Source organism: Nomascus leucogenys, chromosome 8 (genome assembly GCF_006542625.1).
Source record: "Nomascus leucogenys isolate Asia chromosome 8, Asia_NLE_v1, whole genome shotgun sequence".
NCBI lineage: Eukaryota > Metazoa > Chordata > Mammalia > Primates > Hylobatidae > Nomascus > Nomascus leucogenys.
In genome coordinates this window covers 22,391,171-22,416,878 of record NC_044388.1, presented here as the reverse complement: position 1 = coordinate 22,416,878, position 25,708 = coordinate 22,391,171, and the positions used below count along the sequence as shown (strand labels likewise).

At 40.2% G+C, this 25,708-nt stretch overlaps 1 protein-coding gene across 2 annotated transcripts in view; it reads right to left on the bottom strand.

Annotated features, from left to right (window-relative positions):
* Nucleotides 1-8,067: 8,067 nt before the first annotated feature.
* PLCL2 (phospholipase C like 2) overlaps nt 8,068-25,708 on the bottom strand; it is a 198,214-nt gene continuing 180,573 nt past the window's right edge. Inside the window, exon 7 of one of the 2 annotated variants that reach the window (XM_030816872.1) lies at nt 8,068-8,943. In XM_030816872.1, the coding sequence (XP_030672732.1) occupies nt 8,764-8,943 (180 nt within the window). In that variant the 3' untranslated portion in view covers nt 8,068-8,763. Of the gene's footprint in view, nt 8,944-17,699; nt 18,235-25,708 lie in introns of those variants that run through there. The other variant, XM_030816873.1, reaches the window with a different exon arrangement.

The window sequence follows — 25,708 nt, the reverse complement described above, 5'->3', positions numbered from 1 at the left end:
GATTTTTTGTCTGGGAGATCTGGCCAATGCTGAAAATGGGGTGTTAAAGTCTCCAGCTATCGTATTGGGGTCTATCTCTGTCTTTAGCTCTATTAATATTTGCTTTATACAGCTTGCTGCTCCAGTGTTGGGTGTGTATATATTTACAATATCCATATCCTTTTGTTGAAGTGACACTTTTATCATTTAATGACTTCTTTTTCTCTTCTTACAGTTTTTGTCATGAAATCTACTTTTTTGATATAAGTATAGCTTCTCCTGCTCTTTTTTTTGGTTTTCAATGGCATGAAATATCATTTTCCATCTCTTTATTTTCAGTCTGTGTATTTTTGTAGGTGAAGCATGTTTCTGGTAGGCAACAGATCACTGTGTCTTATTTTTTCATCCATTCAGCCACTCTACGTCTTTTGATCGGAAAGTTTAGTCCATTTTGCGTTAAATGTAATTATTGATAAGTAGTGATTTATGCCTGCCATTTTGTTATTTGTTTTCTGGTCTTCTCTTCCTTCTTTCCTTCCTTCTTGTCTTCCTTTTAGTGATGGTCGTTCATTTTTTATGTTTTCTTTTATGTCTGTGCTTTATTTTGGATACTTTGTATTATTGCTATGTCTTCAGGTTTAATCTTTTCTTTTGCAAAATCTACTCTGTCATTAATTCCATCCATTGTATTTTTTATCTCACATATTGAAATTTTTATCCCTAGAGGTTTGATTTGGGCCTTTTAAGAAATATTATCCATGTCACTACTCAACTTTTTGAACATAAGAAATACAGCTATAGTAAGGGTTTAATACTCCTGTCTACTAATTCTGACATCTATGCCAGTTTTGGGTTGGTTTTAATTTTCTCATTATAGGTCATATTTTTCTGCTTCTTTGCATGCTTAGTAATTCTCTTTTGGAAACATTTGTGAATTTTACCATTTTGGGTCCTGATCAGGCAAGCAATTTAGTTACTGAAAAACAGTTTGATCTTTTCAGGTCTTGCTTTAAAAAGTTTTAGGTAAGACCAGGGCAGTGTATATTTTGGGGCCAATTATTACCTGCTTGAGACAAGACCCTTCTGAAGTATGAGGATCTCTGATTGACTCTATCCTGGCCCTACGTACTGTGTACTGTTCTCTCTAATCCATACATTCTCAAAGATGGCAATATTGCTCCCAAAGGGACAAAATTTAGTTTTTAGGGAAAAAATTTAACTGTGTATGCATAAAGCAAAGGTATACATAATATTTGTATCATATATATATCATATACATAATGTATCACATATACATTAATATGCATGGCATAAAAATTTCATGGGGGAGAATGATTATGAAAATGTCTAAAATGACTTCCATGAGGGTTGATAATTATTAAAAGGTTGGTTGTTGCTCTAGTTATTTGAGTGGTTCTGTGCTTTGCCTCAGGTAGTGTTCTCACAGGTGTGGTGATCAGTACTCTGCTGGATGCCAGAGGGGCACTCCACAGATGCCTGCTCTTTCTTTGTGTGGCTCTCTCCTCTTGGGTGCTCTGTCCTGAAAACTCTAGCCACCTTGGTCTCCCAGGTATCTCACCTCCATTGCTTCAATTCAGGGGGTCTTCTAGGCTCTGTCTGGCTTTCTCCTTCTTGCATCGCGGCCTGGAAACTCCAAGTTATAAGCTGGGGCAATCATAGAGCTCACCCCATTTGTTTCCCTTTTCTAAGTCATCACTGTCTTTCTATGCTAAGGGTCCGGGGTTATGAAAACTATTGTTTCATATATATTTTTTCTGCTTTGGGTTGTTTTATGTGGAAAATCTGCTCTCTGCCTTGGCTGAAGGCGGAAGTTAGCATATTCACTTTTGAATGGTACAAGTTTGGTGGCATAGGATCACAAATGTCTCCTTTTTTGCAGGTTTGGCCACACTATTTGTGTAACAAATTAATTCTTATGCAATTATAATATTATAAAGGCTGGTTATTACTTTCCAATTTTAGAACCAATCTTAGAGAAGCATGGAGAGTTTATAGTCACAGAAGAGAATATTAATGCTATCTAGAGACTGCCGATGTGGCAAGTAGAGTAGCAGGTGGTTGGGAGCTAAAAGTGCAGAAGTTTTGGAGGGAAACAATAGAGAACATGAATTTTCTGATTTAACATGGTGGTGGATCAAAGTATGAAAGTCGACAATTGATGCATCAATAAGCAATTTTAATTATATTATTAAAAGTTATTAAGGTAATCCAGTAGAACTAAAATGAAAATGTTCTTAATAGGGATTGGGAATGGAAGGAGAGCAAAGAGAAGAGGTAGTGAAATGAGCCACATTTTTCATCTCCCTTCATGTGATGTCACTATGTCTTTTTAAAGTTGCTAAAGCAGAAAGCAGAGGTATAAACATATTATCAATCACTGCACTGTCCATTATGGTAGCCACTAGCCACATGGGGCTACTGACTTACTGAAATACGGCAAGTGCGGCTGAGAAACTACATATTTTATTGTATTACATTTTTATTAATTAAAATTTAAATTTATAGCAACATGTAGCTCATGCCTATCATATTAGAGAGCACAGATTTAGATGTTTCTATCATCATAGAAAATTCTATTTTACAGCACTGGTCCAGAGTTTGTGAGATAATTATCAGAAGAATCAAAACCAGAAATTACACATTATAAGTTCTTAGCACTGAGGCTTGGGAAGATGAGGGGAGGACTTTACTCTTCATCTTATACCTCCTTCATGCTTTGAATATTTATTACCTATCTTATATTTTGTTATATGTTCAGAATGCTCGCCTTGACCTGTCATCTCAATGGCTACAATGGTCCATTTCCAAAGGATTTTTTACAATGGTTTTTGGTTTAGAGTCTCGTGTGAGATTTTAAAAATATTTTTAGAGGGGAGACACTTGTTCTTATACATTTGAATAGTTACATCTAAACATAAGTTGTTAAACTGTTGATCCCTACTTTCTACCTAACATCTAACATCTGTGGCTTTGAATAAATACACAAATATTCTAGTTGATAAAACTGAATTGCTCATTGCCTTTACTTAAGTACTCTATGATTTGATTTCTCTGATCCTTAAAAAGAGCTAAGCGTTTCCTTGACAGTAAAAGTCAGAACTTCTCAGGGAGAGGAGGAGGGCATTTGTTGGTGGCATCTGAACATCGCCATGTAAGGAGGCGTTGGCCATGCTGTTTCCCATGGGGAGTGGGAGAAGGGCAGCGTGAGGGGGCACATGCACTTTTTATATTTACATTTGTCAGCATTTGACTTTTTTTGGTAACAATGAGCATGTACTTCTTTTGTAATTAAGTAAAATGAATGCAAAGTGGGTTAAATATAATACAACTAAATGGTTGGCACTAATCTTTTAGGAAAACAAGAACAACTCCCTAACAAGGACTGCCAAGCCCTCCCTGAGAGGCCCCGTGCCCTTGCAACTCCCTCCACACCCTCTCATTTTCCTTCTCTGCACCCCAGTCTCACTGTCCTTTCAGGTCCTCAAGCAAGGCTGCGCTCCCTCCTGCCTCCGGCCTTTGCAGAATGCTGGGCTCTTGGTCTAAATTGCCTAATTGCTTTCCACTCTTCTATCCCCTACTGCTGACCCTTTTCTTTGGGGTGGGGCAAGTAGGGAGAGCATCTTTGCCTTCAGGTCTCAGCTCAAATACCGCTTTCTCAGGGAAGCTTCCACAGTAGACTGTATTTTCCAAAAATAGTCTTAACATCTCCTATCCCATATCATTTTCCACAATGTGACCTTGCCACCCTCTGGTCGAGTTCTCCACCCCCTTGGACCTGGGCAGGACCTAGCTACTTGCCTAAACAATAGGATGTAGCAGCAGGGACATGCCGAGGCTTCTGAGGATAGGCCTCCAGGAGCCTCAGGAAGAAAAGCTGCTTCCACGTGGGTCTTTGGAATGCTTGCCCTTGGGACAATCCTTCTCAGAACGCAGTGTCCTGCAGTGAGGGGTCCAAGCCACATGGAGAGACCTATGCAGATGCTCTGGTCCACAGCCCCAGCTGAGCTCCCTGCAGTGGCTGTGCCAGCTAGTGAGCCAGCCGGCAGTTCAGCCCAGTCACATAACCAAAGCCCCTGCTAACATCTGCCAGCGCCTGCACAAGAGACCCCAAGTAAGAAAACTGAGGTGAGCCCAGTCGACACACAAAGCCCCAGACATGAGAACAAATGACTGTTTCAGGTTATAGAGGTTGGGTTACAGAGCACTAAATACTCCCTCCATCTTCTCAAGAGTGGTGAGGCCCCGTTAAACACCCTCATGGTCCCACCTATCAATAACGAATGGCAACATTACAACAAGTCCACTGCCAGCTGGGTGCTGGTCTAAGTGCTTTACAAACAACTCATAAGACCCCTGTAAAGGAAAGCAGCACTAAACAAAATACTTCCACAATTACAGAGGTAAGGTAGGTTAAGCACACCTCCCCTCAGCACTCAGCTAGGAAGAGATGGGATGGAACCCAGGCAGCCTCTCAGTGGGGCCTCTTCATAGCACTTTCCATAGTTTTAATTGCACCTATACCTTTGGAATTATTTGAATAAATGTCTCTCTCTTCCCAATTACACTGTGTGTTCCATGGGGGCTGGGACCATGCCTGTTTTTATCCAGAGTGAATCCCTGGTGTCTAAAATGTGCTAAATAAAATCAGAGTCTCAGTGGCTTCTAGAGAGTTCATGTATCGCATTTAAGAAGAATAAAGCTGGGCGCAGTGGCTCACGCCTGTAATCCCAGCACTTTGGGAGGCCAAGGTGGGTGGATCGCTGGAGTTCGAGATCAGCCTGGCCAACATGGTGAAACCGTCTCTACGAAAAATACAAAAATCAGCAGGGAGTGGTGGTGCACCCCTGTAGTCCTGGCTACTCGGGAGGCTGAGACAGGAGAATCATTTGAACCTGAGAGGCAAGAGTTGTAGTGAGCTGAGATTGCACCACTGCACTGTAGCCTATGCAACAGAGCGAGACTGTTTCGAAAAAAAAAGAAGAAAATGCCAACTGCCTCATTATACTTTACAAGATAGTACCCATCTTATAGTTTAGAGGTTTTATATATATCTATATATCTATATATCTATCTATCTATATATATATATATCTGGAATTCAGAAGAATGGTTGGGAATATAGGCTTTGGAGCAGGCAAAGCTGAGTTTAAATCCTGACTTCAGCACTCCGTGGCCTTAGTTACGTTAACTAACCTGTCTAAAGTCTTCATTTCTTCATCTGTAACATCAGACAAGTACTTTGCCGCTTGTTGAGAAGATGAAATGGTATGCACAAAGTGTCTTGGACACAGTCCTTGGCTCACAGCCCCAACAAAGGGTCCCACTGTCAAATATTAGAAATAGAAAATTCTTACAACTGACAGCAAATGTTAGGTCTGTTCACAGCAAATATTGGCCGAGACATGAGCAACCACTGAACCTGTAGACAGATATATCCAGCTTAAGCATTCTTCCTCATTGGATGGGTAAATCAGAACTATGCTGTAACTGCACTAAATTTGCATTTATAACTTTTTAAAATGCTTGATTGAAGATTCAACAAATTCAAAGTACCACAACATACTAAATGAGGCCACATGGCAAAGACTGCATGTGGAAACATTTGCAAGCTGGATGGCTTTCCCCATTCAGTGCTTCACAGCCCAACTCCATGTGGGTGAGGAAGAGCAGCCTCCCTAGGGGCTGCCCACCACCCTGCCTAAGCACTCTGCCCCATGCCCTGGTTCCTGGGTCACACCTGCCCGAAGATGGTACGCATTGGTGTTTAGATGGCTTCTTTCCCATTGTTTAGAAGCCATGCCTGCTAAAGGCAGAAAATAGACCAATGCCTGCAAGAGTTTAAGTAGCTGAGAGGATACACTGAATATGTATATGCAAAGAGGAAGCAGAATGTACTTCGTGTGTTCCTAGAGGCCTCAGGATTTACTCTGTGGGACTGACATCAACATAACTGTTGGAAATGTGACACTGGGCTTGATTGCAGTGTGATGTTTCATTTCCTACTGAATTGACCAGGTGTTTTCCATGATTTCTGTGCATTTTTGTCCAAATCTGAATTTTCCTGTGTCCTCAGCAGAGACTTACCAGTTGTTTTCATGCTACCTCTGATTGTATATATTCCTAATTGGGAATAATGCAGTTTGTGTGAATGTGTGTGTGTCTATAGTGTGCCCTATGTATGCATTAGTCAAATGCACAAGGAATTATTGGTATTTACAATGAGTAACTTATATGGATGCCCTCCCCCCACCCATTTATGGAATGCAGATAATGGGAGGAAGCAAGCATGTTACCCCTGCTGTCGCTACAACTTATGCAATCCAGGAGCAGGGATCTCACTATTATTTGAACTGCGGGGGTTATAATAAGGCCTCCACAGGTTCAGTCCAGAGTGGATCAGTCAGTCCTTTGTAAGAAAAAGCTGTTTATAAAGGTCCATAAATCATAACCTTGGCCCTTGCCAGTTTAATGAATGTTTTCTGTTTCCATATGAATGGGGAAAAAAGAACAGAATAGCTCAGTTGGCTGTGAATTTGTGCTCTGCTGATACGAGTCATCATCCTCGAGGAAGGATGGTACATTTACTGGGGGAGGATCTAGATAAACAGGAGAAACGCTGAGGCTTTGGGAACAACTCCCGACAGGCATGCCTGCTATTCCCATCACTTGGCTTATTCCTCTGATGAGATGGGTCAAAAGGTTGACATTTTATCATGGAAAGGTGGAGCAAACCCCGGGCTGGGATCAGCACCAACACTACCTCTAACAGACTTTTTGACATCAGGCAATGCATTTTTTATTTTCATCTGCAACTTCGGCATCTGAAAAAGAAAGTGTAGGACTAAATGATCTCTCAGACTCCTTCAACTGTAAAATTGTTGATTCTAAGCCTGTATAAACTACAATAAATTACATGTGTCTTGCTATCAGTTATTCAAATCACATATTAGATAATGCCTGTCATTACTAGAAATGTAGAAATATTTTTCCAATTTCATTATACTTTAAAAGATAAAAATTTTTCATTTCTGGATTTTTCACTTTAAATTGAATATTGCTATTTACTTCCAGCTATTTTTAACAATAATCTAAGTTACACATTATTTCATTTCTCATTCTGTAAGTTTACTTTTAGTTCTCTATTTTCTATTCATTTTTACCCCATGTAGAGTCCATTTCTGAGCTAAGAGCCTAAGCTACTGGCTGGTGGTTAGTTGGGTGTGCAGGGCATAGCACCATTATCCAAGTAACAGGCTTATTTTCTAACAAATTATACCCAGAGAAGGACAGTGGAGATGGGTACCTTAACTTAAGCACATTATTAGAATGCAAATGACAAGAACGGAGCAAAGAATTGTTTTTTTAAGAGGATATTGAGGAGACTGGGCAGAAACAAATGAACAACATCAGCGCCTGAGCATCTCTTGAAGTGTGAGGAAATCACTAATAAGATACTCAGCTGAAGATTACATATACTTACCTGGCTCGCATACCTGAGTCACTGAATAGAAAAGGGATTGTTGAAGATTTAGAGTAAATATTTACCCTTCCAAAATTTGAAAGCAGTTTTGGTTTGGGAGAAGCAGTAATTAGGCTGCAGTGTTCAGTATCTTGAAAGCACGAACTTTCACTGATTTGCAAAATAAAAGCTTGGATTAAAAACTCAGCTGGCAGAAAATTATCTTTCAAAAGTGAAGGAGAAACAGAGACTTTCTCAGACAAACATAAATTGAAGGAATTTGTTGCCAGTAGAACTGGAGGAAAGCTACACCTGCTCCTACCCCTCTAACCACTTTTGACTCACTCTTTGCCAGATTCTGAGGTGCACATCACTACAGACCTAGTTCAGAAGCATCAAGAGGGCAGCTGTGGGTATCTCGGTTCATTTTACAGTCAGCTGCTGTTGCTTAAAGCTGTTGAAACCTTACCGAAAGCAAAATAAGGTCAGCCCCGACAAGCAACTTATTTTTGACAAAGCTGTTCAACAAGTAAGTGGCTACACTTAAGAGTAGAATATTTTGAACTAGAAATCTTAAAAGTTAAGGCTTCATTAAACACATGTACTGCTATTGGAGAAATATCATAAAACATCTTTTTAATGTGAACACTACTTCATACAATGAAAAACTATTTACAATGTATTGTTTCCAGATTGGCTGCTTTTCCATCATCTCTACCCATGTGCTGACTCGGCATGTGTCTTCAGCCAGGGAGCTTCAGTCCAATTGCACATTCTCCTCGACGGCTCTCCAAGGACCCCGGGGATTCAGGGAACCTGTCCACTTACATTCTCTTTAGTAATTATGGCTCAGCAAGCATGCCACCAAAATCATCTAGAACCCAGAGACTCTGGCAACCCCACGTAAGTAAAAATGCGTAGATCAGGTTTTTTTCTCCAATAAATAATAATTTGTCAATCCAATCCATTTCCATCTTAAGAAATTGTTTTCACTTAGGAAAATGTTTCTCAATGGAGCTAAAGTGAATAATCTTTTCTTCATACCGGAACTGAGTTAGAATGTCTTTGTATACAAATATAGCATATTTTGGCCAGCTATATAATTGCTTGTTAAAGAGTTTATTTGCCTTCACACGCAGGATTGCTACATACATTCACAGTTTTAATAGACTGTAATTAGCTATTCCAGTTGTGCTTTAAAATCCCGAATATTATTCTCATTAGTGAGTGCAAAGCAAATGTCCCATCTGACTACAATTGGTCCTAGAGTTATAAACTCCATAATGATTTATTGTTAAGTTTCCTCATTCTCCAGTTTCATCGTTTGCTTTTTCAGGTATGACTTCCAAGCTCCGGCGTGGCTTCTGGACATCAGCATTTTCGGTGCCTGGTTTATTCAGTCCACATGAAACAGCAGCAAAATGGATTTGTTTCAGGTTCTCCAACGTCTCATTCTTAGCATATTTCAAAAGATCTGCTTGTCCCTATAACAAAACATGCAATTAAACAGTATTAGATATGACATAACTTAGTGTTACACTTCAACAATATATACCTTTCACTGAAATAGAAGTATTCTGATTCCACAAGAGGGCATAATTATTTCTTATTGGCACTGCATCTGAATAGGTCAATTTTAATAAAAAGTGAGTTGGTTTTCCCAGTTTCAACACCACACTCCAAGAGTATGTTGCCTTTCTGGCCCTTTCTATTTACAGATCTGCATGGGGTTCTGTGTGCATGGACTATTTCTGTCTATCCTAGTTAAAATTACATCTTTCATTAGTTGTTTGGCCAATCTAGTTTTTTCTCTTTTAAGGTTTGATTTAAAAAAAAAAAACTTTTTATTTTGAAATAAGTATAAACTCAAAGAAGGATACAAATATAGTACAGAGAGGTCTTGTATACCCTTTCCCAAATTTCCCCCAATGGTTATGTCTCACATAACTATAGCACAATATCAAAACCAAGACACCGACAGGGGTACAAAGTGTGCCTATGCTTCTGTGTGACTTCATCACGTGTGGGTTCACGTAACTACCATGGCAACCAAGGCACAGCACTGCACCAGCACCACCAGGAAGTCACACCCACCGCCTCCTCTCCACCATCCCTAAACCCTGGCAACCACTAATCTGTTCTCCATCTCTGAAGAACCACTAATCTGTTCTCCACCTCTGAAGCCCACACAGCCTTTGGTAAGTGCTGGCAGCTGTGGGCACAGAGCAGGTCCTCACTGAGCAGTTGCTGAAAGAAAGGGTGAAGCAAAGGATTCTCTACTCTGGATATACTTTCTCAGCCAAATTTTAATTTCTTTTCTGAGGTCTGACCACCAACTTGATCTACATGCAGTATAACATGATATAGGTCAGAAAACAGTGGGTGAATTGAAGCACGGTCACTGGGAGTCTGGAATTGGTGCTGACAATGGGCCAATGAAGTTTGTCACCCTCTTTGCTCTTGACATTTTGGACCAGAGAATTCTTTGGAGGTGGGGAGCTGTCTTGTGTATTTTCAGATATCTAGCAGCACCCCTAGCATACCCTAATGTTTGCAGACATTGCTAACTGTCTCTTGAGTGGGAGGGTGAGATACCCCCAGGTGAAAACCACTGGGCTAATGCATCAGCCAACAATTCCAAAATTATCAAGCAGAAGAGATGATGTGGTGCTCTATTGTTGTAAATTCCAACACTCCTACTTTGCTTTTTTGTTCTATTTTTCCTTCCAAATTTAACCTGCCTTCCACTAACAGTTTTTTCTACTTACACTATTACCTTTTCTTCTTTCTTACTCTCCTTGCTTGCTATTTTTTTCCCATCCCCTTGGATTCTCAATTTATTCTATTATTTTCTTTATGATTCCTCTGTAGTTTGACTTTCCTTTGTCCTACTTACACCTCCTCCCCCTTTCCCTCTTTCTGAACTGCCTGCCAGTGTGCGTCCCCTTTAAGGCATTCCTGTCCAGCAAGAGCTTGGCGCCAGCTGCAGAGAGCAATGGGTAGGGACTTACCTTGGCTGGCAAATGGACTATAGTCAAATGTCAGCCACTGGTGAGATCAAATTGCAAGGCAATTTTAAACCATCATGAGGCCCAAATCCACAGAACAGTTTGCTGCTTACCACTTACCATGCATGGTTTTCCTGCTTTACAGAGTCCTTTAATTAGTAACTATAAATAGATGTTCCCTTGCGTAGATTAACTAAAGGAGCTTCATTTTTATTCATTCTTACTAGTCACTGAACTCACATGTTTAAAATTTACTAGTTATGAGGTCTTTGTATATATAGCATATTGTGTCAGAAGTATAATTTCATGTTAAATAGTGTATTTCCCTTCACAAGCGGAATTGCTACACACATTCACAGTTTTAATAGACTGTAACTAGTCTTTGTGTTTTAAAACTCCAAATATTATTTTTTTTAAATTAATAAACCTTAATTTTTAGGACAGTTTTAGGTTCACAGCAAAACAGAGCAGAAACTACACAGTTCCCTTACGCTGTCTCCCTACGCAAACCTTCTCCAGTAGCCACATCCCGCACCACAGTGGTATACTTGTTACAATCGATGAACCTATGTTGCCACATCCCCTCAAGTCTATTGCTTAAATTAGGGTTCACCCTTGGTTTTGTGTATTCCATGGGTTTTGAAAAATGTATAACAACACCTATCTACTCTTATAGGATCATGCAGAATAGTTCCACCACCCTAAAATTCCTCTGTGCTTTCCTAGTCATCCTTCCCCACTCCCAACCCCTGGCAACCACTGATCTTTTTATTGTCTCCACAGTTCTGCCTTTTCGACAATGTCATATAGTTGGAATTACACTGCGTAGCCTTTTTGGATTGGCTTCTTTCGCTTAGTAATACGCATTTAAATTTCCTCCATGTCGTCTCATGGCTTGATAGCTCGTATCTTTTTAGTGCTGAATAATATTCCACTGTCTGGATGCACTGCAGTTTATTTATCCATTCATTTATTGCAGGACATCTTTGTTGCTTCCAAATTTCGGCAATTAAAAATAACTCTGCTATAAGCATCTGTATGCAGATTTTTGTGTGGACGTTAAGTTTTCGATTCATTTAGGTACATTCCAAAGGGTATGATTGCTGGATCATATGGTAAGAGTAGGTTTAGTTCTGTAAGAACTACAGACAGTTTGACGGTTTCTTCCAAATTGTCTGCACCATTTTGCATTTCCACCAGCATAAATGAAAGTTCCTGTTGTTCCACATCCTCACCAGCATTTGGTGATGTTAGTTTTGTATTTTGGCTACTGTAATAGATGTGTATTCGTGTCTCATTGTTGTTTTAATATATAACTTCCTAGTGACATGTGATGCTAATATACTTTCCATTTGTATATCTTCTTTGGTGAGGTGACTGTTCAGACTTTTGCCCAGTTTTTAATCAGGTTGTTTGTTTCCTTACTGTTGAGTTTTAAGGGTTCTTTGCATTTTTTAAGAGTTCTTTGACTGTTAAGGCTTTTGCCCAGTTTTTAATCAGGTTGTTTCCTTACTGCTGAGTTTTAAGAGTTCTTTGCATATTTCGGAAAACAGTACTTTATCAGGCGTGTCCTTCGCAAATATTTTCTCCCAGACTGTGGCTTCTCTTCTCATTCTCTTGACATTGTCTTTATAGAGCAGAAGTTTTAAATTTTAAGGAAGTCCAACTTACCCATTCTTTCTTTAATGGATTGTCTATGGTGGTGTATCTGAAAAAGCACTGCCATATCCAAGGTCACCTAGATTTTATCCTGTGTTATCTTCTAGGAATTCTATAGTTTTGTGTTTTATCTTTAGGTCTATGATCTATTTTGAGTTAATTCTTGTGAAGGGTTTAAGATTTGTGCCTAGATTGAATTTTTCATGTGGATGTCCAGTTTTTCCAGCACGATTTGTTGAAAAGATGAAGTCTCTATTCCACTGTATTGCCTTTGCCCCTTTGCCAAAGATTGATTAACTATTTTATGTGGGTCTATTTCTGGGCTCTTCTGTTCTGCTGATCTATTTGTCTATTCTTTTCACACTGTTTTATTTCCTGTAGCTTTGCAGTAAGTTTTAAAGTCAGATAAAGTCAGTCCTCTGATTTTATTCTTCTCCTTTAATATTGTGTTGGCTATTCTGGGTCTTTTGCTTCTCTCTTTAAACTTTAGAATCAGTTTGTCAATATTCACAAAATAACTTGGTGGATTTATTTATTTATTTTTATGCCTGCTGGAAGTTTGATTGAGATTATGTTGAACCTATATATCAAGTTGGGAAGAACTGATATCTTGACAATATTAAGTCTTCCTATCCATGAATATGGAATATCTCTCCATTTACTTAATTCTTTGATACCTTTCACCAGAGTTTTATAGTTTTCCTTATATAAGTCATATATATGTTGTTAGATGTACACCTAAGTATTTTATTTCTGGGGTTCTAATGTAAATGGTCATGAGTTTTTAATTTCGAATTCCACTTGTTCTTTGCTGGTATATAAGAAATAAATTGGGCCAGGCATGGTGGCTCATGCCTGTAATCCCAGCACTTTGGGAGGCCGAGGTGGGCGGCTCACGAGCTCAGGAGATGGAGACCATCCTGGCTAACATGGTGAAACTCTGTCTCTACTAAAAATACAAAAAATTAGCTGGGCGTGGTGGCAGGCGCTTGTAGTCCCAGCTACTCGGGAGGCTGAGGCAGGAGAATGGTGTGAACCCAGGAGGCTGAGCTTGCAGTGAGCTGAGATTGCCCCACTGCACTCCAGCCTGGGCAACAAGAGCGACACTCTGTCTCACAAAGCGAGACTCCACCTAAAAAAAAAAAAAAAGAAATTGGCTGGGTGTGGTGGCTCATGCCTGTAATCCCAGCACTTTGGGAGGCTAAGGCTTGAGCCTCAGGAGTTTGAGACTGGCCTGGGCGACCTGGCAAAACCCCATCTCTATATAAAAATACAAAAATTAGCTGGATATGTTGGTGTGCACCTGAAGTACCAGCTACTTGTGAGGCTGAGGTGGGAGGATCACCTGAGCCCAGGGAGGTCCAGGCTGCAGTGAGCCATGATCATGCCAGTATACTACAGCCTGGGTGACAGTGTCTCAAAATTTTTTTTTTTCTTAAAAAAAGAAATCAATTGATTTTTGTATATTAACCTTGTTTCTTGCAACCCTGCCATAATTGCTTATTATATTGTTCCAGGAGATTTTTTTGTCAATTCTTTTGGATTTTCTACATAGATGATTATATCATCTGTGAACAAAGACAGTTTGATTTCTTCCTTCTCAAGATATATACCTTTTATTTTATTTCTTGTCTTTCTGCATTAGCTAGGACTGGACTTCCAGGTCAATCTTGAAAGCAGTGGTGTCAGAGAACATCCTTGCTTTGTCCCTAATCTTATCAAGAATGCTTTGTGTTTCTCACCTTTAAATATGATGTAAGCAGTATGATTTTTGTAGATGTTCCTTATCAAGTTGAGTAAGGTCCTCTCTATTCCTAGTTCACTGAGAATTTTTATCATGAATGGGAGCTGAATTTTGTCAAATTTTTTTTTGCATCTACTGATATAACCACGAGCTTTTTCTTCTTTAGCCTGTTGATATGATGAATGACATTAGTTGATTTTCAAAAGTTAAATCAGCTTTGTATACCCAGTATAAATCTCATTTGATCATGGTGAATAATTCTTTTTATTCATTTTTGGATTTTAATTGTTAATATTTTGTTAAGGATTTTTGCATCTGTGTTGATGAGAGATACTGGTCTATTGTTTTCTTTTCTTGTAATGCCTTTGAGTTGGTATTAGGATAAAATTGGCTGGGTAGAATGAGTTAGGAAGTATTCACTCTGCTTCTATTTTCTGGAAGAGATTGTAGTGAATTGGTATCATTTCTTCTTTAAATGTTTAGCAGAAACCAGTGAACCTATCTGGGCTGGTGCTTTTTGTTTTGGAGGCTTATTAATTATTAGTTTGGTTTCCTTAATAGATATAGAATTATTCAGATTGTATATTTCTTCTCATGTGAGTTTTGGCAGATTGTACCTTTCAAGGAATTGGCCTATTTCATCTAGGTTTTCAAGTTTGTGGGCATAGAATTGTTCATAATATTCCTTCATTATCCTTTTAGTGTCCATAAAATCTGTGGCGATATCCTTTATTTCATTTCTGACATTAGTAACTTGTATCATCTCTTTCTTAGTTAGCTTGACTAAAGACTTATTGATTTAATAAGGTTTTCAAAGGACTAGTTTTTGGTTTTAATGATTTTTCTCTATGCATTTTCTGTTTTTAATTTCATTGATGTATGCTCTTATTTTTATTAATAAAAATTAGTACCTACCAAAATGCCTATCTAGGCATCATTCTTTCGGACATCACATGTCCAGTTGAGTTTCTGATATCCTGCTACTACTCCTGCTACCAGCTACTCTTCAGTCAAAGCAACTCCATTCTTGCAGTGACCTGGACCAAGGACCCTAGTGTCATTATTCACTCTTCCCTTTTTCTTCCATCTATCATCCCACCTGTCAGTAGGTCCCATTGTCACAATCTTCAAAACATATATATATATAAAGTTTCTCACCACTTCTTACCATCTTCACTGCTGCCAATGTGGTTTAAGCCACCATAATCTTTCTTGGAGTTTATTCTGACTGGTCTTCCTTCTCCATGTTCAACTTGACAGCCAGAGAGCTCAAATTAAAATACAGGACATCCCTTCCCCTCTGTTCAAAACCCTTCAGCAGCTCCCCAAATAACTTAGAGTGAGAGTCAAAGTCCTTGCCCACAGCCTCATCTGACTTCCTTCACCCACCTACCCACCCTGTATTGTTCACTTAACCTCTGACATGCTACGCTCCTAAATGTTCCTCAAACCCATCAGGTCCTTTCTAGTCCAGCCTCAGTGTCTGTGCACTCATTGTTCCCCTCTGCAGGGAATGCCCTTGCCCCAGAAATGCACCTAGCTAGCTCCCTCCCCTCCCCTTGATGCCATCTTAACTCTGATGCCCTCTTCACAGCAGCGCCCTTCCTGACAGCCCCATCTTGTCTAATTAGAACTCCCACTTCCTGTCCATAATTCTCCTTACCGCTTCCCTGCCTTGCTTTTTCTATAACACTTATTGCCATACTCTACTGCTTGGTTTATTGTCTGTCTCTTCCACTAAATGTAAACTTCACGAGGGCAGGAATTTTTGTCTTTGATCACTGCTGTATCCTCAGAGCCTAGAACAGTGCCAGGTACAGAGTAAGGGCTCCATAACCATCTGTTGAATGCCATTAAAGTAATGTAATTAAAGTAAAATGTGAAAGTCTCCCCTTTAATCTCACAGTTGCCCCCTAAACAATGAGTTTTGTCTTTTTCTCGGCATTATATATATATTACAAATAGGTATTTTATTTTACTTTTAATGTAAATACAATCAAGCAATCTATATTGTTCTTTGGTTTCCTTTTTTCTTCACAAAAAGTTATGTCTTAGTGATCTTTCCGTGTCAGCATATATAGATCTACCACATGATGACCAGATATTTAAAAACAAAAATCCCCAGATGGAATACGATAATTAATGTGGTAATAACAGAATTCTTCATCTGGTTGAATCTTATGTTTCTCAACTTCAGATAAGTCATCATGGTATCTTGAACAGAATAGGCCTTTGGACATTACCAAGGCGAGACACAAAGGACTCCCAAAGGCAATACATCTGGGCTTGAGGAGCTGCTCAACTTTGTCCACATCACTTTTACTTTGTTCTATGTGTCTAAAACTACATGTTTAAGATGTCTTGGAGGTAAGGCATGTAGTGTGAGTGAAGAACAATTCTGGCCAGGCGCGGTGGCTCATGCCTGTAAACCCAGCACTTTGGGAGGCCAAGGCGGGCAGATCACCTCAGGTCAGGAGTACACGGTGAAACGTCATCTCTACTAAAAATACAAAAAAAAAAAAAAAATAGCTGGCATGGTGGCAGGTGCCTGTAAACCCAGTTACTTGGGAGGCTGAGGCACGAGAATTGCTTGAACCCAGGAGGTGGAGGTTGCAGTGAGCTGAGACCACACCATTGCACTCCAGCCTGGGCAACAAGAACAAAACTCTGTCTCAAAAAAAAAAAAAAAAAAATTCTGAAAGAGGTGGGGGTGTTCGTTGTAGCAGTGTTCATATTTCATTGCTTCAAAAGACTTGAAAAGAGCAAAGGTTACTTAAAACATTGCCACCCACTGACACAGGGTGTCTAGTTTTGAAGACTCCTTCCACAAAGCTGGCTTTGCAATGTTTTCAGTTGAACAACTCAAATGTCATTTGATTTCACACATTCTGGTTTGAATTTTTTTTAACTTATTCTATTTTGTTTTCATCTTGAAAGAGTTGTAACAACCTTAGGTCAAAATATTTAAGGTTCTTACTTAGGCCCAGAAAGTAATCTTTAAAAGATGTAACTAAGGGCAGTGGCTGGATCCCAGCAGCTCTTGCTGCGAGTCTGGCGTGACTGTGCTTTTTCTGGCTGAGCCTATGGCTTACCTGGGATTGGATCAGAGGCCGGAGCAGCCAGGAAAAGAATGATGGCAGCTCCAAATGCCAGAACCGCACCCCAGCTGTGCTCAGCCCTCGGCTAATCACCATACATTCTGTATGACCACAAAAGATGTTCTAGTTTTTAATATATTAAAAATATTTCAAGACACATCTGTTAGTGCTACATTTTGGGAGCCAAAATTAACAATCACAAGTCATTGCTTTTATTTAGACGTAGGGGCAAAACAACAGGGATTCTACATCTGGCTAATTTTTTCCAAGTCCTTTTGTTCAACTATCTATTAGAGAAAAACAGTTGTCTTACTTCTGAGGTGAGGGATCCAGTGCGGCAGCTAAGACTTCCCCTGCCCTCTGCCACCTGTGTAATGGCCACATGCTTGGATGTTGAAGAGAGCAAAGATTAGCACCTGCCATTCCCTGGGGGCCAGCAGACACTTTTCTTCCAAATCACATGCAGTGTGAGGGAGGAGAAGAATGAGGGTACTCATACCATTATGGGAGTCTGAGGCACAAAAATACTCCTCCTTCCTGTCTTTCTTATCTATTTGGGAATGCAGAGAGGAACACAGCAGAATTTAGGTACCTTCACTGATACCACCTGCTCCACAAAGAGGGGATGCAAGGGAAGTGCTATTACCATTCTCGTTTCATAAAAAGGACACTGAGTTTAGAGAGATTATGGGTAGAGTCTGAACAGTAAATCACACTGAAACACACACACCTTTCTCTCTGGTATGTTTGTTTTATTTTCCTGTTGGATAAACTAAACTGTGAGGCCAAAACTATAGAGAGTTGAACCCCACAGACTGCATGCAATATTTTAAAGTAAGCAGGTTGAAACATCCACTACATTTTTCATGTACCCAGCACATCAACAACTGTGTAGACAATTCACTCTTCCTGTGATTAAAAGCAGAAACAGAAATATGGATTTCCAATGTGTGTTTGTTGAATGAGGAATGAGTGAACAAAGGAATGAAACGGGTGTGGTGGCTCACACCTGTAATCCCAGCACTTTGGGAGGCCAAGGTGGGTGGATCACCTGAGGTCAGGAGTTCAAGACCAGCCTGGCCAACATGGTGAAACCCTGTCTCTACTAAAAACACAAAAATTAGCCAGGCATGGTGGCGGGCGACTGTAATCCCAGCTACTTGGGAGGCTGAGGCAGAAGAATCACTTGAACCCGGGAGGTGGAGGTTGCAGTGAGCCAAGATCACACCACTGCACTCCAGCCTGGGGGACAGAGAAAGACTCCGTCTGGAAAAAAAAAAAAAAAAAAAGAATGAATGGATTGTAGGAGTCTTGGCTATGGATTCTAAATCGCCTCTCATTATTATACATTGATAGTTCCCCTTTCAAGAGTTCTTTTGAGGCTGGCTGAGATCGTGGAACATTCATCAGAATTAAGGAAGGCCTCCTAGCTTGGTCAGGTCCACTTCCCACTGAAGTCTCAATAAACCCTACGGTTGAAAAAAGACTCCCTAATCATCAGAATCACCTAAACCTACAGCAACAGGACACAGGCTTTTGTACAGGACATTAGGCTCATTTTAAGAGTGCGTGATGTTTTCTGTCCTTTTGGCTTCCTGTATGTGCACTCACATGTTTGATGGGCATGGAACATGAGCTGCAAATCAGCTTGTCTCTCCACAGCAGGAAGACCACCTTCCCTCCACCCTGACCTCCACCCCAAAGGGTGCAAAGAAGCTGCCGGAGGGGAATGAAGGGTTCTGTGCAGGAGCAGAAAGGAGAGCCCTCTAAGCACAGCTCCTGCCCTTGGTTTTTGCTGGATCCAAAGAGATGTTTCTGTGGTTTGAGGCAGTGTCTTGATGATGAAGGGACAGTGGGCTGCATGGATCTGACTATCCATGCGGCTCCCTTTGCCTGCCACACTTTTTGCCTATATTTGGGCTGTCATCACATTTACAGTTAGTCTCCAATTTTCCCATGGTTGTGCTCGGAGGTTTGTACAAAAGTTAATAATTTTAAATATAAGATTCAATTTATTAAATTCAGAATGAATGCCTTCCTCCTTAGAAACAATTTTACATTTCCTTCACCAAAGACGGAGGGCTGGGGGCTCCTCAGCAGCACCACGGAGGAGGCGGTGTCTGAGTTGGGGAAACTCAGGGCAGGAAAGGATGGCAGCAGGCCCAGGGGCTGATGCTGCCTGCCACAGAGGAGTGACCGTGACTCCAACACATGGCGCCTCTGGAGCCCAACCATTTAGCAGCATGATTTCTATGTTACAAAGCTTTCTAGGTTCTGACTTTGACTACATCTCCCTCTGCTACAGACCTGGCCATGGGAAGGGCTAAGGTCCACCATGCAGTAGGACAGTGGCCTCGTCTGGCACAGAGCTGGCCACTCTGGTGGCAGAGGTAGGGTGAGCGTTCAGCAGCCTTTGGAGTCTCCAGACAGTGGAGGTGAGCCATGACGTAAGCACAGAAGGTGGGGTGTCAGGAGAGGGTTCCAGGCAGGCACCAGGGCCAGAGGGGAGCGGAGGGTGGCCCAGCTGTGTAGAGAGAGGACGCAGAGAGCGAGGGGACACTGAGAGGCAAGTGGGGCTGGGTCATGGGCGTGAGAGCCCTTGGAAACACCAGGGAAAATAGCGCGCACGTAAGCACCTCCTTCGCACTATTAATCTTTCAAGCACACCATTTACACAGTCAAACATTAGCTGAGTAATCACAAACTCCACGAGTGGGGTCCTAATGTTTGAGGTTTTACTGTGTTTCAAATGGACCAGAAAGAACAGCCTGCCTAATGATAAACGCTACTGTAGTTTGATTTTCTGAGCCATTCTGAGAAATTTTCACACACTAAATAGAGAAATGGCTTTCAATTATATCTTTTCAGGAAAAGAGACAACATACTATACTACCTATAATAAATAAAAATAACTAAGAGATATGAGCCTCAATAAAAGGAGTCATACATCAATCATCATGGTAATTTCAAAAAGGAAACAAATGCCAGTCTTTAAGTCTTCAAGATAAGCACTGTACCTCAGGTAAAAATGAAGAAAATCAAGACAAATGTCTTACCAGGTGCAAAAACCATCTGGTTTATTGATTTATTTTTTGGCAGAAGTCTTAGGTTCCTAAAGAGAATGAATCTCTAATTACTTTTAGGGTTTATTGATAGTCTTGTTTCTGATGGTAGAGTGGCATAGGTCATGAGAGCTAGCCTGGCAGCCATTCATCTGGAAAACATCTTGGGTTGTAACAAGCTTAATTCAAGTCCAAGATATGATATAGATGCTATAGTTCCCAGCAGAAGAAAATCTCTTAAGTGATCCCAGCTAATACCTCATGGAGCAGGAAAACAATCTGGCTGAGCTCAGCTAACCCACAGAATCATGAGAAATCAGAAGTCATTGTTTTAAGCCACTAGTTTTGCAGTGGTTTGTTATACAGCAATAGATAACTGAAACAGCCACTAAAGGGAGCCATATTTTGTGCCATCTGACAATATCTTCCTGGACAAAGTGGATTAAAGCAGGGGGAGAACCTGATCCAAGGACACTTAATACAAGAGGAGGTTTATCAGGACCACTGGTCTGGAGCTAAAAGGCTAGGCTGAGGTAGGAAATACAAATAGATTGAGTACTTGAAATGAATGCTTAGAGGATATGGCAAAGAACAGACCAAGGCCAGAAGAAGTTATAAAGCAGTAGAAACTCTGAGTGAACAGAATGAGCCAGCCAGCAGAGGAAGCAGAATGGAGAAGAGTCAGAAAGATAAGCAGAAAGACCCCTGTTCCACAGAGACGAGCAGCTACCTCGGGGGCTGCCACGTTTTCAAACAGCTTGCTATTGTCATGAGGCTGGACTGCAGTTTCCGGTCTCCAAGTTCCCTGAGGTCCCTGTCACTCTCATGATCCCTTGTGTGAGCCAGCATCTGTGGCCACTCCTCTGTGAGCTGGCCGGAGTGAGTTTCTACTCTTGGTAACCAAAACAGACCAATGAAAACAGGACTCTTCTAGTATGAGATTCTACCATTTGAGGAATGGCAATCAATTGACACAGTGAAAATTACCACCAGTACAGTGAATATTTTGGCAACTGGAAAATAAAGGTAGAGGAAGTCTTGATTAAGCTGGTGGATTGAAAATGCATTACAGAATTTCCATTCCACATTCCTGATGAAATGAGCAAAAATAAAGCCAAGCAAAAAGCCACAAACAGCAACTAAACTCAAAAAAGGGTATAATCATTCTGTGAACTAAAACTCACAGAAGTCATGTTGGCAAGTCATAAAAGTCCTGAAAGTTCTATCTCAAACACAACCAAACCAGAGAGATGCAAACGGAGCGAATATTCTATTTCATGGAGTAGCAGATGGGGCAGAGGGTGGGAAGAAAGAAATGACCCAGGAAAAGTTGGAAATGTGGCTGGCATACAATTAGAAAACCAGACAGAATGCAGAAAACAATGACTTTCAGATAGTATAACACAGTGATCCTGAGAGAAGAAATACAAACAACCATGTCCAGCTTGCTGCTTGCAGTTTCCAGGTGTAGTGCAGGAAAGGGGAACTCAAACAGAGCCCAGCAGTCCCACTGGGGTGAGAAGACAAGAGTGTGGAGTTCAGGGAGCCAACAGTGGCTAAAACATGAGGGGCCAAGAGTGGAGAGGAAGGAGCTGGAAAACAGCTATTGTGAATATATGACATGTCTTCAAGAAGGTAGAGGACATGACTAGCATGAACAGAAACATGACAAATTTGAAATTAAAAAACTGAATAGGATTAATGGCAGATTAGATATTACAGAAGACAGAAGTGTTGCTTGAAAATATAGCAATATTGCTCAAGGACATGGCAATAAAAATATCAAGAATTAAAAAGAAAACAAAAAGGAAAGGGCTGAGGGCAGTAATTCTAACACCTTGGGAGGCTGAAGTGGGAGGACTGTTTGAGGCCAGGAGTTTGAAACCAACCTGGGTAACATGGCAAAACCTAGTCTCTACAAAAAATGTACAAATTATCCAGGCATGGTAGCACGTGCCTGTGGTCCCAGCTACTCAGGAGGCTGAGATGAGAGGATCATTTCAACCCAGAAGGTTGAGGCTGCAATGAGTAGTGTTCACGCCACTGCACTCCAGCTTGGGCAAGAGTGAGATCCTGCCTCAAAAAAAAATTTTTTTTAAACCAAAGAAAGTACTTAAAAACTAATGAATAAGCATCTGTGATTGTGGGATAATATCAAGCAGTATATTTATACATATAATTGGAGTTACAGAAGGAAATGGTAGAAAGGGTAAGACAGAAACAAATTTCAGGAAATAATCACCAAAAAGTTTCCAAATTTGTTAAAAACTATAAATTCACATATCTAAAAATCTCAACAAACCCCAAGCAGAAGAAACATAAAGAAAACCACATTAGAGTCTGTCAGATATTTTTTAAAACTCACATACACACAAAGATGCTCAACCCCCATCCACTTACTGGAATGACAAAACTGACAATTCCAAGTGCTGACAAGGATGTGGTGCAACTAAAACCCTTGCAACACTGCTGGGGAAATGCAAAATGGAATATCAGTTGTTTTTAAAGCACTGTGGCAGTTTCTTATCAAGTCTCACACACATTTACCATGTGACCCAGCAATCCCACTCATATTTACCCAAGAAGAATAAAAACATGTCCATACGAAGACTGATATGTGAATGTTCACTGCAGGTTTATTTGTAATAGCTAAAAATTGGAAACAACACAAATGTCCATAAATTGGTGCATGTACAAACAAAATGTGTTATATCCATAAAACAGAATACTATTTAGCAATAAAAAGGAATGGAGTACTGAAACCTACATTAACTTGTATGACTCAAAGCACTATGCTACATGAAATAAGCCAGGCAGAAAAGACTGTATGCCATGTAATTCCATTTATATGACATTCTGGAACAGGTCAAACTATAGAGATAGAAATGAGATAAGTGGTTGCCAAGATAAAGGATTTTACTACAAAGGGGCACAATGCAATTTGGAGGAGTAGGGTGACAGCAATGCCCTATCATCATTGTGCTGGGGGTTGCATGACTCCAGACATACTGTATTTTATCACACTTCACAGATACTGCATTTTTTTTTTATTTTTATTTTTATTTTTTTTTACAAATTGAAGGTTTGTGGCAACCTTGCGTCAAGCAAGTCTACAGTGTCATTTTTCCAACAGCATGTGTTCACTTTGTGTTTCTGTGTCAGACTTTGGTAATTCTTGTAATATTTCAAACTTTTTCATTATTATTGTATCAGTTATGGTGATTCATGATCGGTGGTCTTTGATGTTACTATTGTAATTATTTTGGGGCACCATAAAGTGTGCCTTTCCTTATAAGACAGCAAACTTAATTGGTAAATGTTGTGCATGTTCTGATTGTTCCACTGGTCACTCTCCATCTCTCTCTGTCTCTTCAGGCCTCCCTAATGACATGAAAAGTTCCTGAGACATAACAATATGAAAATTAGGCCAAAAAAATAACCCTACAAAGGCCTCCAAGTGTTCAAGTGAAAAGAAGAGTTGCACTTGAAATTAAAAACTAGAAATAATGAAGCTTACTGAGGAAAGCCAAGTTCAAGTCAAAAGCCAAGATGAGCCAAAAGCTAGGTCTCTTGCACCAAACATTTATCCAAGTTGTTAATGCAAAGGAAAAGTTTGTGAAGGGAATTTAAAGTGCTATTCTACCGAATTCATGAACGATAAGAAAGCAAAACTGCCTTATTGCTGATACGGAGAAATTTGAGTGGTCTCAATAGGAGATCAGACCAGCCACAACATTTTCTTAAGCCAAAGCCTAATCTAGAGCAAGGCCCTAACGCTCTTCAATTCTATGAAGTCTAAGAAAGGTAAGAAAGTTGCAGAAGAAAAGCTGGAGGCTAGCAGTGGTTGGGTCATAGGTTTAAGGAAATAAGCCATATCCATCACATCAAAGTGCAATGGGAAGCAGCAAGTGCTGATGTAGAACGTGCAGTGAGTTACCCAGAAGATTTAGCCAAGATCATTGATGAAGGTAGCTATACTAAACAAGAGATTTTCAGTGTAGATGAAACAGCCTTCTATTGAAAGAAGATGCCATCTAGGGCTTTCATGGCTCAAAAGGAGAAGTCAATGCTTGGCTTCAAGGGTTCAAAGGACAGTTTGATATTCTTGTTAGGGAATAATGCAGCTGGTGGCTGTAGGTAGCAGCCAGTGCTAATTGGCCATTCTGAAAATCCTAGGGCCCTTAAGTATTATGCTAAATTTACTCTGCCTGTGCTTTATAAATGGATCAATAAAGCCTAGATGAGAACATACGTGTTTACAGCACGGTTTCCTGAATATTTTAAGCCCACAGCTGGGACCTACTGCTCAGTAAAAAAGATTCCTTTCACAATATTACTGCATATCAACAATGTACCTGGTCATCCAAGCACTCTGATAAGGACGCACAAGGAGATTAACATTGTTTTCATGCCTGCTAATACAATATCCATTCTGCGGCCCATGGATCAAAGAGTAATTTTGACTTTCAAGTCTTATTATTTAAGAAATATATTTCATAAGGCTATAGCTGCCATAGATAGTGATTCCTCGATGAATCAGGGTAAAGTAAATTGAAGACCTTCTGGAAACGATTCACCATTCTAAGATGCCATTAATAACATTCATGATTCATGGGAGAGGTCAGAATGTCAACATTAACAGGAGTCTGGAAGAAGCTGATTTTGGAGGAAGTTGATCCCAGCCTTCATGGTTGACTTGGAGGGGTTCATGATGACAGTGGGGAAAGTAAATGCAGATGGGATGAAAATAGCTAGAGAACTAGAATTAGAGCCCGAAGAGGTGACTAAATTGCTGCAATCTCATCATAAAACAGTAATGCATGAGGAGTTGCTTCTTACGAATGAGCAAAGAAAGTGGTTTCTTGAGATGGAATCTACTTCTGGTGAAGATGCTGTGAACATTGCTGTAATTACAGCAAAGGAGTTAGAATATTACATACACTTAACTGATAAAGGAATGGCAGGGTTTGAGAAGACTAATTTTCAAAGAAGTTCTACTGTGGGTAAAATGCTACTGAACAGCATTGCATGCTACAGAGAAATCTGTGGTGAAAGAAAGAGTCCATCAGTGTAGCAAGCTCCATTGTCTTATTTTAAGAAATTGCCACAAGCCACCCCAGCCTTCAGCAACCACCACCCTAATCAGTCATCACCCATTAACATGGAGGCGAGACCCTCCACCAGCAAAAGGATTACAACTAACTGAGGGCTTAGATGATTATTAGCATTTTTTAGCAATAAAGTATTTTTAAATTAAGCTATGTACATTGGTTTTTAGACATAAATGCTACTGCACATGTAATAGACTACATTATAGTGTAAATATAACTTTTATATATACTGGGAAACCAAAAAAATCATGTGACTCACTTTATTGTGATTTTTGCTTTATTGCCATGGTCTGGAACTGAACAAGCAGTCTCCAAGGTATGCCTGTATATACATTTGTCAAAACTCATAGGATTTTGTGCTCAAAATTGGTGAATTTTATTTTACAAACATTATGTCTCAAAGTTGACACACAAAAAAGAATGATGCTGACTATCTAATGGAAGGAGGTTTGAAAGTTGGCTTCTAAATCAAAGAAGCAATTGGAGGCCTGTGGGAATGGATTACACCCTCTCCCTAGTTTACAGCAGAAACCCTAGAACGGGACATTTTACAAACTCTGAGAAGGC